This window comes from Gambusia affinis, linkage group LG20, assembly GCF_019740435.1.
Source record: "Gambusia affinis linkage group LG20, SWU_Gaff_1.0, whole genome shotgun sequence".
NCBI lineage: Eukaryota > Metazoa > Chordata > Actinopteri > Cyprinodontiformes > Poeciliidae > Gambusia > Gambusia affinis.
Genome location: NC_057887.1, coordinates 20,813,995 through 20,825,128, shown reverse-complemented (window position 1 = coordinate 20,825,128; position 11,134 = coordinate 20,813,995). Strand labels below are relative to the sequence as shown.

Sequence of the window (11,134 nt, the reverse complement as noted above, 5' to 3'; positions counted from 1 at the left end):
AATACTCCTCAAAGTACTGTTGTTGTTTTTTTTTATAAAGTTACTCGAGTAAACGTAACTAGCTGCTACTCAAATCTGGTCTGCGCTAAAATCCAGTCGGTTTTAATGAATTGTTTCAAAGTTGGTTAAAGATCCAGCTATAATAAACTTACTGATGTCTAGAAAAAGCATATTTCCTACGTTGAACTAAAGATAAGTGAGAGTAGTTTGCATAAATTGTCTTTGTGTGGGGAAGAGAATATCTTCAGTCTTCTGCGTACAAGAAAGGTCTGTGAACACCTTGAGCTCAAACCTTTCGATTATTCGCAAATTCCCACAGCAACAGAAACGTTTTTATTAAAGGTCAGAAGTCTCTTTCCGTCAAGCCGTTCAAGGAGCTGATGTGCTGCCTCCAGGTGTTGTGAAATTTTTGTGCGAGGGTGTGGTATGTGATGAACCCCTGCTACCTCGCCTTGCTCAGCAGAAGGGCAGCGGCCGACCACAAGGCGGCCGGGTCCTCGGCTCTGGACGGAGCTGAGCTGCACAGACGGCTCTGTGTTCCCGGGAACATTTCACAACACAGCAGCAAAACAAGCTGCGAGTCAACCGGAGAGCAAGAGGTGACGGAGATGTCAATCAATCTCTGGCTATCTGGAAGACCGGAGATGGTTATTTTTAGCTTTCTTAAGAGAATAAATGTTTGTTTGTTTTTGTTTTGGTTTTTTTTACCTGTAAATTGACTTTTGAAGGGGTGCTATTATGCAAAATTCAATTTTTTTTCCTCAACTGATTCTAAAAAACAACCCAAGTTCTTAAAACAATCAAAAACACACCCAGCCATTTTCTGGAAATAACTCAATGAGCAGTTTCAACCTTTTATGCAAAGAAGTATTCTTCATAAAATCAAGAAAATCTATGAGACTGTCCTGGGAAAACTGAGTGTCTTCAGTTAGAGGCTTCTTCAGATACGCTGTGAAACAGACAGCTACAGGAGATCTTTCCTGCCAACGGCCGTCCTTATCTGTGATAACTCTGCAAAGAGTTTGAAATAATGAGCAACAACAATGTTTGATTTCCTTTTGGGATCAGTAAAGTATTTTTTAAATTTGAATTTGACAGGCCTTGCACTGTTACCAAGCAACCCTGGCCAAGCCCAGCCCGTTACCTAGCAACCAAGGAAACATTCTGAAAGGAACTCAAAACAGGCAAAACTGATTCTCTAAGATTGATTTTGTGGGAAAAGAAAGTAATAAACATGTTTTGTATAGCCCATAAACTTATCCTAACCTCTTTAAGAAAGCGCAATAGGTCATCTTTATGGTAGTTTATAGCTGTAGTTTTAGGCAGTCAGAACCTTTCTGTATTTGGGTTTATGTGTCAGCTGGAGTGAAGGATATGGGCTTTTTCTTTTCACAGCTGCCCTCCTCAGAAGCCAAACAAAATTCTTGTTAAACAGACGAAATCCCAGCTGGACCAGTTCATATAACTTGATATGTGCTAAGTGACACTGTTGGCACGAGCCATAAAAGGTAAGCTAACAGCAGCGAGCTGCGTTTCTCATTCAGAGCTCATGGTGATGGTGGGGGTTCGTCTGAAGAGGTCAATCCTCAAGTCCAGGTTGAAGGAAAACGCCTGTTTGTTCTCGGCCAGAACTGGACACGTTGCATACATGGTGACAACAACTACACTGGAAAAAATAACAAATTTTACCAAGTATTTATGATCTAGTTTCTAGTGAAATTATCTGAGCACTTTTAAAAACGAATTTACAGGTAACTTTTCAGCAAGACAGGGGCTTGTTTTAAGTCAATACTTCCTTAATGTTGATGTAAAAGATCTAGTTTAACTTGATATAAGTGAAATAATCTGCAATTTTATCTTAAAACATTTTGTCTTAAAACAAGTTCCAATTTTGCTGAAAAGTTACTTATAAGTTAGTTTTATCTTATTTAAAGCGCACAAAGATATTTACACTACAAACAAGACTAAAATATTTGGTTAGATTGTGTGTTTTTGCAGTGCAGATTACCTTTAACAAAGTATAAATACAAAATATTACAAAGTATTTTTGATCTAGTTCTATTGTAAATATCTTAGTCTGCTGGAAATAAGTCAAAACTTAGAAGCAAATTCCTTAATATTGATCAATAATGCTTACAACAAAATGGTTTCCCCTGATATAAGTGAAACAATCTGCATTTTGTACTAGTATATTTTATCAATATTAATAAAACAATATTGATAAAACAAGCTCCTATCTTCTTGAAAAGTTACTTGTAAATTAGTTTTGTCTTAACTCAAGTGTACTGAGATATTTACACTAGAAACTAGACTAATATATTTGTCATGATTTTGCATTGTGAAAGTATAAATACAAAATATTACAAAATGTTTTTCATCTAGTTCTATTGCAAATGTATGGAAATAACACAAAATAAGCTTAGAAGTAACTTTTCAGTAAGATGGGAACTGATTTTAAGACAAAAATTCCTTAATATTGATAAAAGTTGCAGATTATTTATAACAAGATGTTTCCTCCAGGTTGTAAGTGAAATAATCTGCCAATGGACCCAGAATTTGGTTACTAGGTAACGGGCAGATCTTGGCTGGGGTTGCTAGGTAACGACGCTAGTGGAACTAGTACTTTTTAAAATCAATATGAAGGAAATATTTACTTAAAACAAGCTACTATATCTTGCTGAAAATGTACTTTCTAAGTTAGATTAGTCTTATTTCAAGTGAACTAAGATATTTGAACTGGAAATCAAACCAAAAATACTTGGTAAGATTTTGTTTTTGTAGGTTCTTACAACCCATTTGCCACCATCATACTTCAACATGCATCGATTTTGTGCTTCAGCAAAAACAATCAACATCAGTTAAAGGAGGTCCTTCACATTTTTCTGTTGTACCGAGGGGGTTTTGCTCCTGACAGATATTGCATTTAAGCAAAACAATTAGTCTTTACGTCCATTCCCTGTTGGCGTGTGAGAGCATTAACCCTCGCAAGACTCATCTTCCAGCCAAGTGATTTTCAGGCTGACTGGTCTTGAGATTGTAACTCTGTCAGCGGGACGGCACTCCAAATCGACCCGAGGGGAGATTTAGTGATCAAGTCACGGAGGTGTATGTAGCTGTGCTCACGATCCGGCGAGTGAAAGCTGGAGGATCTGTGACGCAAGAAGCAGCAGACAGGTAATTTCTAGCGGAGAAGATTGAAGGGTTGCAGTTCGGTTGGGTCACGTCATTGCTTTAAGTGCTGCGTTTTCAGGAGAACAAAGAATCCCGATGAGCCAGGAATGCACTTTCTGAGAGACGCTATCTATAGACGGAGCCGTCGCAGAAACAGAAAGTTCTCCAAAGAGCACATCCGACATTTCGCTTGGGAAGCCGCAGAAGATCTGAAGGAAACATGAAACAAACCACAGCCTCTCTCACCTCATCAGAGGCCACTGCGTCTGGCTGTAGTACACTGCAAAAACACTCATTACTTTTGGTCTTATTTCTAATCCAAACGAGAAATAAGACAAAACTTACTTACAAGTAACTTTTCAGCAAGAAATAAGAGCTTGTTTAGGGTCAGTAATTCCTTAACGTTGATGAAAATGTTCTTGTTTCTTTGACAGATTATTTCACTTATAACGTGGAAAAATCTCTTATTATAAATAAAATAATCTTCTTGTGAAACTAGAACTTTTTTTTATCAATATAAAGTTATTACTGATTCTATCAAACTCTTATTTAGTTACTTGTAAGGAAGTCTTAATTCAAGTAAACTAAGATATTTGTATTAATTTGATGAAAAACTTCTAGTTCCACTGACAGATTAATTCACTTATACCATGAGATAAATATCTTGATATATGTGAAATAATCTGCCAGTGGAACTAGAACTGGGTTGCTAGGTAACGGGCAGGGATTGGCTGGGGTTGCTAGGTAACGGTGCCAGTGGAACTAGCACTTTTTCATCAATATTTAGGAATTGTTGACTTAAAACAAGCTGGTATATCTTGCTGAAGAGCCACTTCTGTCTTATTTCAAGTGTTATAAAATATTTGTACTAGAAAATAGACCAAAAATGCTTGATAAGATTTTGTGTGAGTAAAAATGGCATCCAAAGTCAGCCTTAAAGCCTTTCTGGGAGAAAGTTTCAAAAATAAACCAAGTATTTTTGGTCTAGTTTCTACTGCAAATATCTTAGTACACTTGAAATAAGACAAAAGTAATTTTTCAGCAGGATATAGCAGCTTGTTTTAAGTCAATAATTACTTAATCTTGATTAAAATAACTTATAACAAGACATTTTTTCCATGTTATAAGTGAAACATTCTGCCAATGGATGTAGTGTGCTGAAAAGTTACTTGTACCACAAAAGTACTTGGAAAGATTTGTGTTTCTTGCAGTGTGAGAGTAAAAACAGCATCTAAAACACCCTTAAGCCTTCCTGGTAGAACAGATAACTTCAGAACTGATAGCATGGTGGGCCGGGCAAAAGAAAACAGAACAAAGACACTGAATGTGCAAAACAAAACAAACATTTAATGGTAAAAGTCACTAAATGAAAGCTGAGAAAGAGGAGAGAGTGTAATCAGGTTAAAAATCTTAAAATGAAAGCGTTTAGATCTGAAACCTGGATTAAAACGTTTCCCTGCTTGTCCTGCTGAGAACTGAGGCTGTAATAAATCACAGAGATACGACTGCTGATTGTTTTGGTCGCGGCTGCATACTTGGACCGACGTACATATTTGGTCATGTTTAAACACATTTTTACCCTGCTCTGTTTTTAATTTTTTAGACATTTTTGTTCTGTTTTATCCGTTGACTGGTTTAAGTTGTTATTCTGAGGACTAAATTAGCCAGGTTTATGTATTTTTAGCTACTCTGTTTCTGGTCATGCTACTTTGTGTTTTCCTTTTGGTCATTTTTTTACTTTTATGTGTTTTTAGGTCAAAATTGGGCTTAAATGTTCCTATTTTTGTCCCTGTGAGCTGGTTTTCCTTAGACTTTAACTTTTTTAACTATTTTGAATAATTAATTCAGCTTACTGTTCTGTTTGATAGGAACAATTTGAATATAAATGAATTAAAATTATTTCTGATAAAGTGCCTTTAGTTGACATTGTGCTATATAAATAAATAATCACATTTTTCTTCTTGATTTAATTGTTCTGTGTTTTAGTTTGATGGTTTTTACATCCACATGTTTCTTTTCACGGTTCATTTGTTGCGTTCTTCTCTGTTTTCAATAAACTGTCTTAAGGCAAACAGATGCATTATGTGCCTGTTTGTGTCAAATTTTACTTTCTGTAATAAAACAGATGTTTTTTTTGTTTTTTTGGCCCATTTAGGGTGCGGTTCATGTTTGAGGAACAACAAAACAGTGCAGCGGAACAAAAAATTAGCAGCTTTGCAGGTCAGTGTCAGTTCTGCAGAGTCGCTGTTGATAAATCCAGCACGGTTATCAAAATTGGTTCCAGTTGTTGTTCCTAAAGCTGGCCCCTCTTCACCTCAGGTATTAGATAAGCCTTTATGTTATCATTTAAAAACTATGTGTTGTATTTTCCCACAGCCTGACAAAGTTTAGACTTTTAGAAACCAAACAGAGCCAAAGTTTGCTTCTCTTCTCTTTTTTTGCAAAATTTCCCTTTAAAATCTTTGGAAAATTCAGCAAAAAGAAAGAAATATCTCTCTTATCAAAGCATTGACATGTTTTCTTTATGTATTCAGAAGTGAAATAATGAGATTTATCCACAAATAAGTGAAATGTTCCACCTCTGGAAATACTTTAAAGTGATATTCTTCTACAAGAACCAGAACCTGTTTGAATAATATTTATTAGAAGTTTCATAAACAGCTCCAAATTAAGAATATTTGCAAAAACGCACAGAGAAAATACAAAAAATTGCCATGAAGGCTGTGCAAATAAATAAATAACACTAAAAAAGCATCTTTCCACAAATATATATAACAAAATATTGCAGAAATACGCAGAAAATGAATAAATTAATCAAAATTAGAGATAAACAAACTGAAAACTGATTCAAATTAGTGAAAATAATTACTTCTTCAATCAGTTTTGTTGAAAACAACCCAAATACTGAGTAACTTGTGTTCTTTGAAATGATAATTTATAGCAGAAATGAACTCACCAGTGCAGCAGCTGTCATCATGCAGTGAAAAAGAGCCACAGCAGAAACTCCCTGCAGAGATGACATTATTTATTTTAGTGAAAAAAGCCTCAGAAAGAGAAACGCACAACTTTCCCCACAGCTTCTGACAACGCGCCGCTCCTCAGGTCGCACTGCCCACTTAAACTTCTGCAGGTTTGTTGTTCTCTTGTGTCCCATCAGTGCTCACACTTTAATAAGTCTAAAACAAAAATGTTTTTTTCCTGATACGCAGGAATAAGTTTTTTTAACAATAAAAATATTATTTTTCCTTAATGTTTAGACATTTCAGTGGGACACAGAGTCATCAGACTGAGCGCAGAGGATGAGAGCTTCAGTTTTCACGGCTCTCTGGACCGTCGGGCTGAGATGGGTTGGCCTTTATTGGCTGAGTTTTTAACCCTTTCGGCTCCTCCTCCTCCTCTTCCTCCTCCTCTTCCTCCTCCTCCTCCTCCTCTTCCTCCTCTCCTGTCATCTGTCTCTGGTTACCTCTCGCCTGCTTGAACTCTCTTTTCCAACCAGGCAGTGGAGTAATTATCTTTTTACTGCTGCCACTCAATTTAACGTTCATATCACATAAAGTCTAGTTTACTACCACAGTAAGTGCCCATATAACAACCCTTGCCCTTCAGTTCCCTTTACACACATATTTATAAAGAAAACAGGTTTGATTTTTGATAAAACTTTACTATTCTCATATTTGTCCTACTTTTAGACGCCATGTTATTTCATAAAAACAATAAAAGTTCCCCTCAGTGCCTGGAAACCAATGTTTTTTTTAGGCCACAAACAGGTTTCCCAAAGACTTTTGATGTTTGCATACTAGAGGTTAGTGCTGCTTATCTTCAGCGCTAACCTCTAACCTTCTGACACTTGCAGAGACAGCAATAGCACGAGCATGATTGGGTTTGGATCCCCTTTTCTTCTTTCCCACACGTTTTCTGAATCAATAAATTGCTAAAAGTAACGTGGAAACCATGAATAAAAGTTTTAACACGTGTATCTGCAACGCAAAATATCTTACTGACCTGAATTAAAGAAGAAATTTGCACCATTATAAACTTTGTTTATATTTTTTTACTTTTTTAAACAATTATTCTGTCTGGTTTTGGATGTTGTGCTGTTATTGTTTTACTTTGGGACAACAAGGTTTTGTTTTTACAACCTGCTGAGGCTGATTAGCGTCTCAAAATCTCAATTAATACCTGACCTATGACCCCAAATTCCAGAGGAGTTTAAAAAGGAGGATCCTTGGATGCAGAGCAAAGAGCGGAAAGAGGAGGAGGAAGTTCAAAACATCTTTACCATCCATCATGATGGGCGAAGATCATTTCTCCGACTCCAAGAGGAGCGGCAGAAGCAAACGAGGCGGATTAGCAGAGCTTCCTGAAAGCTGATGATGTCATCCAGGACGTTACTGTGGAATATCGTCTCTGGTGAAAAGATACTGAGCTGTTAGCTTCCCATGGCAGCCATACCAGCGTAATACAACAGTCTTAAGTCAGAGGTTTATTCAGGTTTGTTGCGAGACTGACTGCTATAGGAGGTTTGTTCATATGAATTGGATAAAAAGGCACAACCATTTTCTCAGTTTGGCAAATCAAACCAGGTTTCTCTTACTGTAGGTCAGCTGGGATTCACAAATTATTTCTGTTTGGTAAATATCCCAGTAACTAGAGAACTAATGTTTTCAAGATCTTTGCAAAACTTTTCAAATTTATAAATTTCCACACATCTCTGCAGAATTTGGTGGAATAGATTTTTAAACTGAAAAGCTTGGATCAAATGTTTACTTCTTCAGACTTTGGATTAAAATCAGGGATTTATGATACCCACTCCAAGACTTTGTTATCCTTAATCCACTTTGGGTTTTTATATTATAATAATTATTGTTTAAAGTTGCAGTATGTAACTTTAAAAGAAAATATTTTGCCTACATATTTGTTCAAACTGTTACTTTGTTGTGACAGAACAGCATGAGAGAAACTCGAGCTCCTCTGATTCTCCCTCTGCGAACTAGAAACAACCAATCAGAGCCAGGGGGCGGGTTTTAGCGCTGTCAATCACAATCTCACCCTCCTTTCAAGAGTCAACAAATCCTAACTAGAGCTAACGCTAGTTAGCATGGCCACTGATGTAGCGGTAAGTTATTTTTCCACCAGCAAGTACATGAGGTTGATATACAGCAGTAAAAACCTCCTCGGTTTTTTTAAAATAAAAACAACCAATCAACCGTAGCAGCAGCAGGACAAGGTGCTAGATCTTTTCATAAATTTTCTGTCTTGTAACAAACGATCACATGGCGACAGTTTTAATAAGTATAGTAAAAACATATTTTTGTAAAAGTTGCATGCTGCAGCTTTAAGCCTCTTCGTTTTTATAATAATAATAATTATTATTATTATCCTATAAGCCAGTTTGTGACTCATGTGGCTGAATACTTCGGTATGTTGTCCATTTCTGCTGAAATGTTGCTTCAGTTTTTCACATGATGTTCTTTCCTCATTACTCCAACCTGTCCCACAGCATGATGCTGCCTCACCAGGACTTCACAGTTGGGTTACAAAGCTTCCACTGATTTACTCTAAATGTAAGAACTGACATAATGATCAAACAATAAATGTAGATTTTATCAGACTAACTGTAATCTGGCTTTTAGAGCAGTGACACTGTTTCACCAGCGTCAGCCGGAATATTCACAAGGTTTGTTTCGTTTTGTAGGTGGTGTTGTAGTACACATATTTCACAGAGAAACATGTTTCTCTCTGGGAGCCGGCAGAATCGGCCTCCTTCCTCGGTTTTATGGTGGCCGGAAATCCTCACGGTGTTTGGACTCGTGTGTAATTACTTCAGCAGATGAACATGGAGCTTTCAGGCATCTGGAAACTGTGTCCAAAGATGAAGCAGACAAGTGGAGATGCTGCCTGATTTCTGTTGACATTCTTTATTCTGCTGACACTTTTATTACTACTATTACTACTGTTACTACTATTACTACTGCTACCACTTTTATTACTACTGTTACTACTATTACTACTACTATTACTACTGCTAACACTATTATTACTACTATTACTACTGTTACTACTATTACTACTGTTACTATTACTATTACTACTATTACTACTACTATTACTACTGTTACTACTATTACTACTACTATTATTACTGTTACTACTATTACTACTACTATTACTACTGTTACTACTATTACTACTACTATTACTACTGCTAACACTATTATTACTACTATTACTACTGTTACTACTATTACTACTGTTACTATTACTATTACTACTATTACTACTACTATTACTACTGTTACTACTATTACTACTACTATTACTACTGTTACTACTATTACTACTACTACTGTTACTACTATTACTACTGCTACCACTATTATTACTACTATTACTACTATTACTACCGTTACTACTATTACTATTACTACTGTTATATATCTGTTATGAAGTCTACATCATATTGACAACTACATTCGTCTTTAACAATCAAAAACAAAATCTTTTCCTGTTTTTTATTCTCCGTTATATATGTAACAGAAAGGTTTAGGTACTTGTGTTTTATAAAAATCATTTTGTTTGTTTTTTCTTTTTGTTTGTTCGTTTTAACCGCTCAACCTCACACTGCTTTTACTTTGACAGGTCGGTGTGTTACGTCATTGGAACCCAGGAAGTAGAGGTTCCACAACAAGGGCAGCTGCGCTTCTGAGCTGTCATATCTGTAAATCAGAAAACTTCGAGCAGTTTTATGTAGTTTCTGAACTAAGACGGTTCATTATAGTTGGCTGGCTGATTTAGGGAGGCAGAGTTGCGGCTGTATGAAGGAAGTCTGCCTCCGCATGTGCAGCGGGATTAGCGGACCTCTGCGCTCACTATAGCTGTGGCAGTGCGGGTGTGAAGGGCATGCTGGGGCTCACTCTGTTCAGGACTTTGCGGACCCAGCGCCCACCACGGCTGGTCGGGACGGCTCCGGTGCGGAGTGTCCCTTTATCGGGTTCATGCGCGCTGTCCCCGCCGTGCTGGACGGGTCCCGTCCGCACGTTGCGGCTGAGCACCGCCTTCTGCGCTGGTCACAACAAGTGGTCAAAGGTCAGGCACATCAAGGGTCCGAAGGATGAGGCGAGAGGAAAAATGATCTCGAAGTTTGGGATGATGATAAGAATAGCTGTGAAGGGTGAGTTCAGGCTACCGTCATGTTTGTTTGTTTGTTTTTTTAATTCTTGTAATTGTAGCTATTTATTTTTGATTTGTTGTTAATCTGCAGAAGGTGGAACCAACCCGGAACTGAATATAAACTTGGCCAACTTAGTGGAGCAATGCAGGAGCAAGAACATCCCCAAAGCATCCATAGATGCAGCAATCAAGAGTGCAGTAGGTTCATAATTTCAATATTAGTGGCGATTGAGGTGGTAGACATGACACACACCCAGGGTGGCATGTTAGTGGGGGCGGCAGAATCACCTGCATCCTCGCTGAGTCTTCAATTAAGTTTTCAGTTTGTTTATATAGCCACGTTGCATGTTATTGTTTACATCTGGAAATATTGCGCATGAACACAGCACTGGAGGGCAAAAAGGCAATTTTTTACTCGCCATCTGTCGCTAATGCAACTCCGTTAAAATGAAATCTGGGTGTATCTACACTGCACACAAACTCAGCCATAGCAGCTTACTGATAACAACAGCAGTAATGTGTCAAGATTCAAATAAAAAAACATGCAAACATTTCCCACACAAGCCTGAAAACATGTTTATGTTACGATTCTTAATTGATCGTCACAGCAATGATTGATTAGCTAATTTAAACACCTGCTGTACTGAAGATCTGTCAGAAAGTTGGTGTGTGGATCGTCTTATTTTTTAACTGAACTGAAACGCACCGAATTCTGCAGCACATCTATATGCTAAGATTCTCAAAGTCAAGCTAGCATAAATGAGCTGCTTTCATCTTCCTTTTTGTTTTAAAT

At 37.3% G+C, this 11,134-nt stretch overlaps 2 protein-coding genes across 7 annotated transcripts in view; one reads left to right on the top strand and one right to left on the bottom strand.

Annotated features, from left to right (window-relative positions):
- The window catches only part of pth3r (parathyroid hormone 3 receptor), a 50,596-nt gene that overhangs the window by 15,415 nt on the left and 24,047 nt on the right, over positions 1-11,134 (bottom strand). For 4 of the 6 annotated variants that reach the window (XM_044103303.1, XM_044103302.1, XM_044103306.1 and 1 more), the window contains one exon: positions 6,128-6,178. In XM_044103303.1, the coding sequence (XP_043959238.1) occupies positions 6,128-6,148 (21 nt within the window). In that variant the 5' untranslated portion in view covers positions 6,149-6,178. Of the gene's footprint in view, positions 1-6,127; positions 6,485-11,134 lie in introns of those variants that run through there. The other 2 variants (XM_044103300.1, XM_044103301.1) reach the window with 1 other exon arrangement.
- Positions 9,818-10,551, top strand: LOC122823497 (translational activator of cytochrome c oxidase 1). The gene is made up of 2 exons (XM_044103163.1): positions 9,818-10,342; positions 10,433-10,551. Exons 1-2 carry the CDS (start codon positions 10,072-10,074, stop codon positions 10,549-10,551), a joined length of 390 nt encoding a protein of 129 aa, XP_043959098.1. The 5' UTR covers positions 9,818-10,071.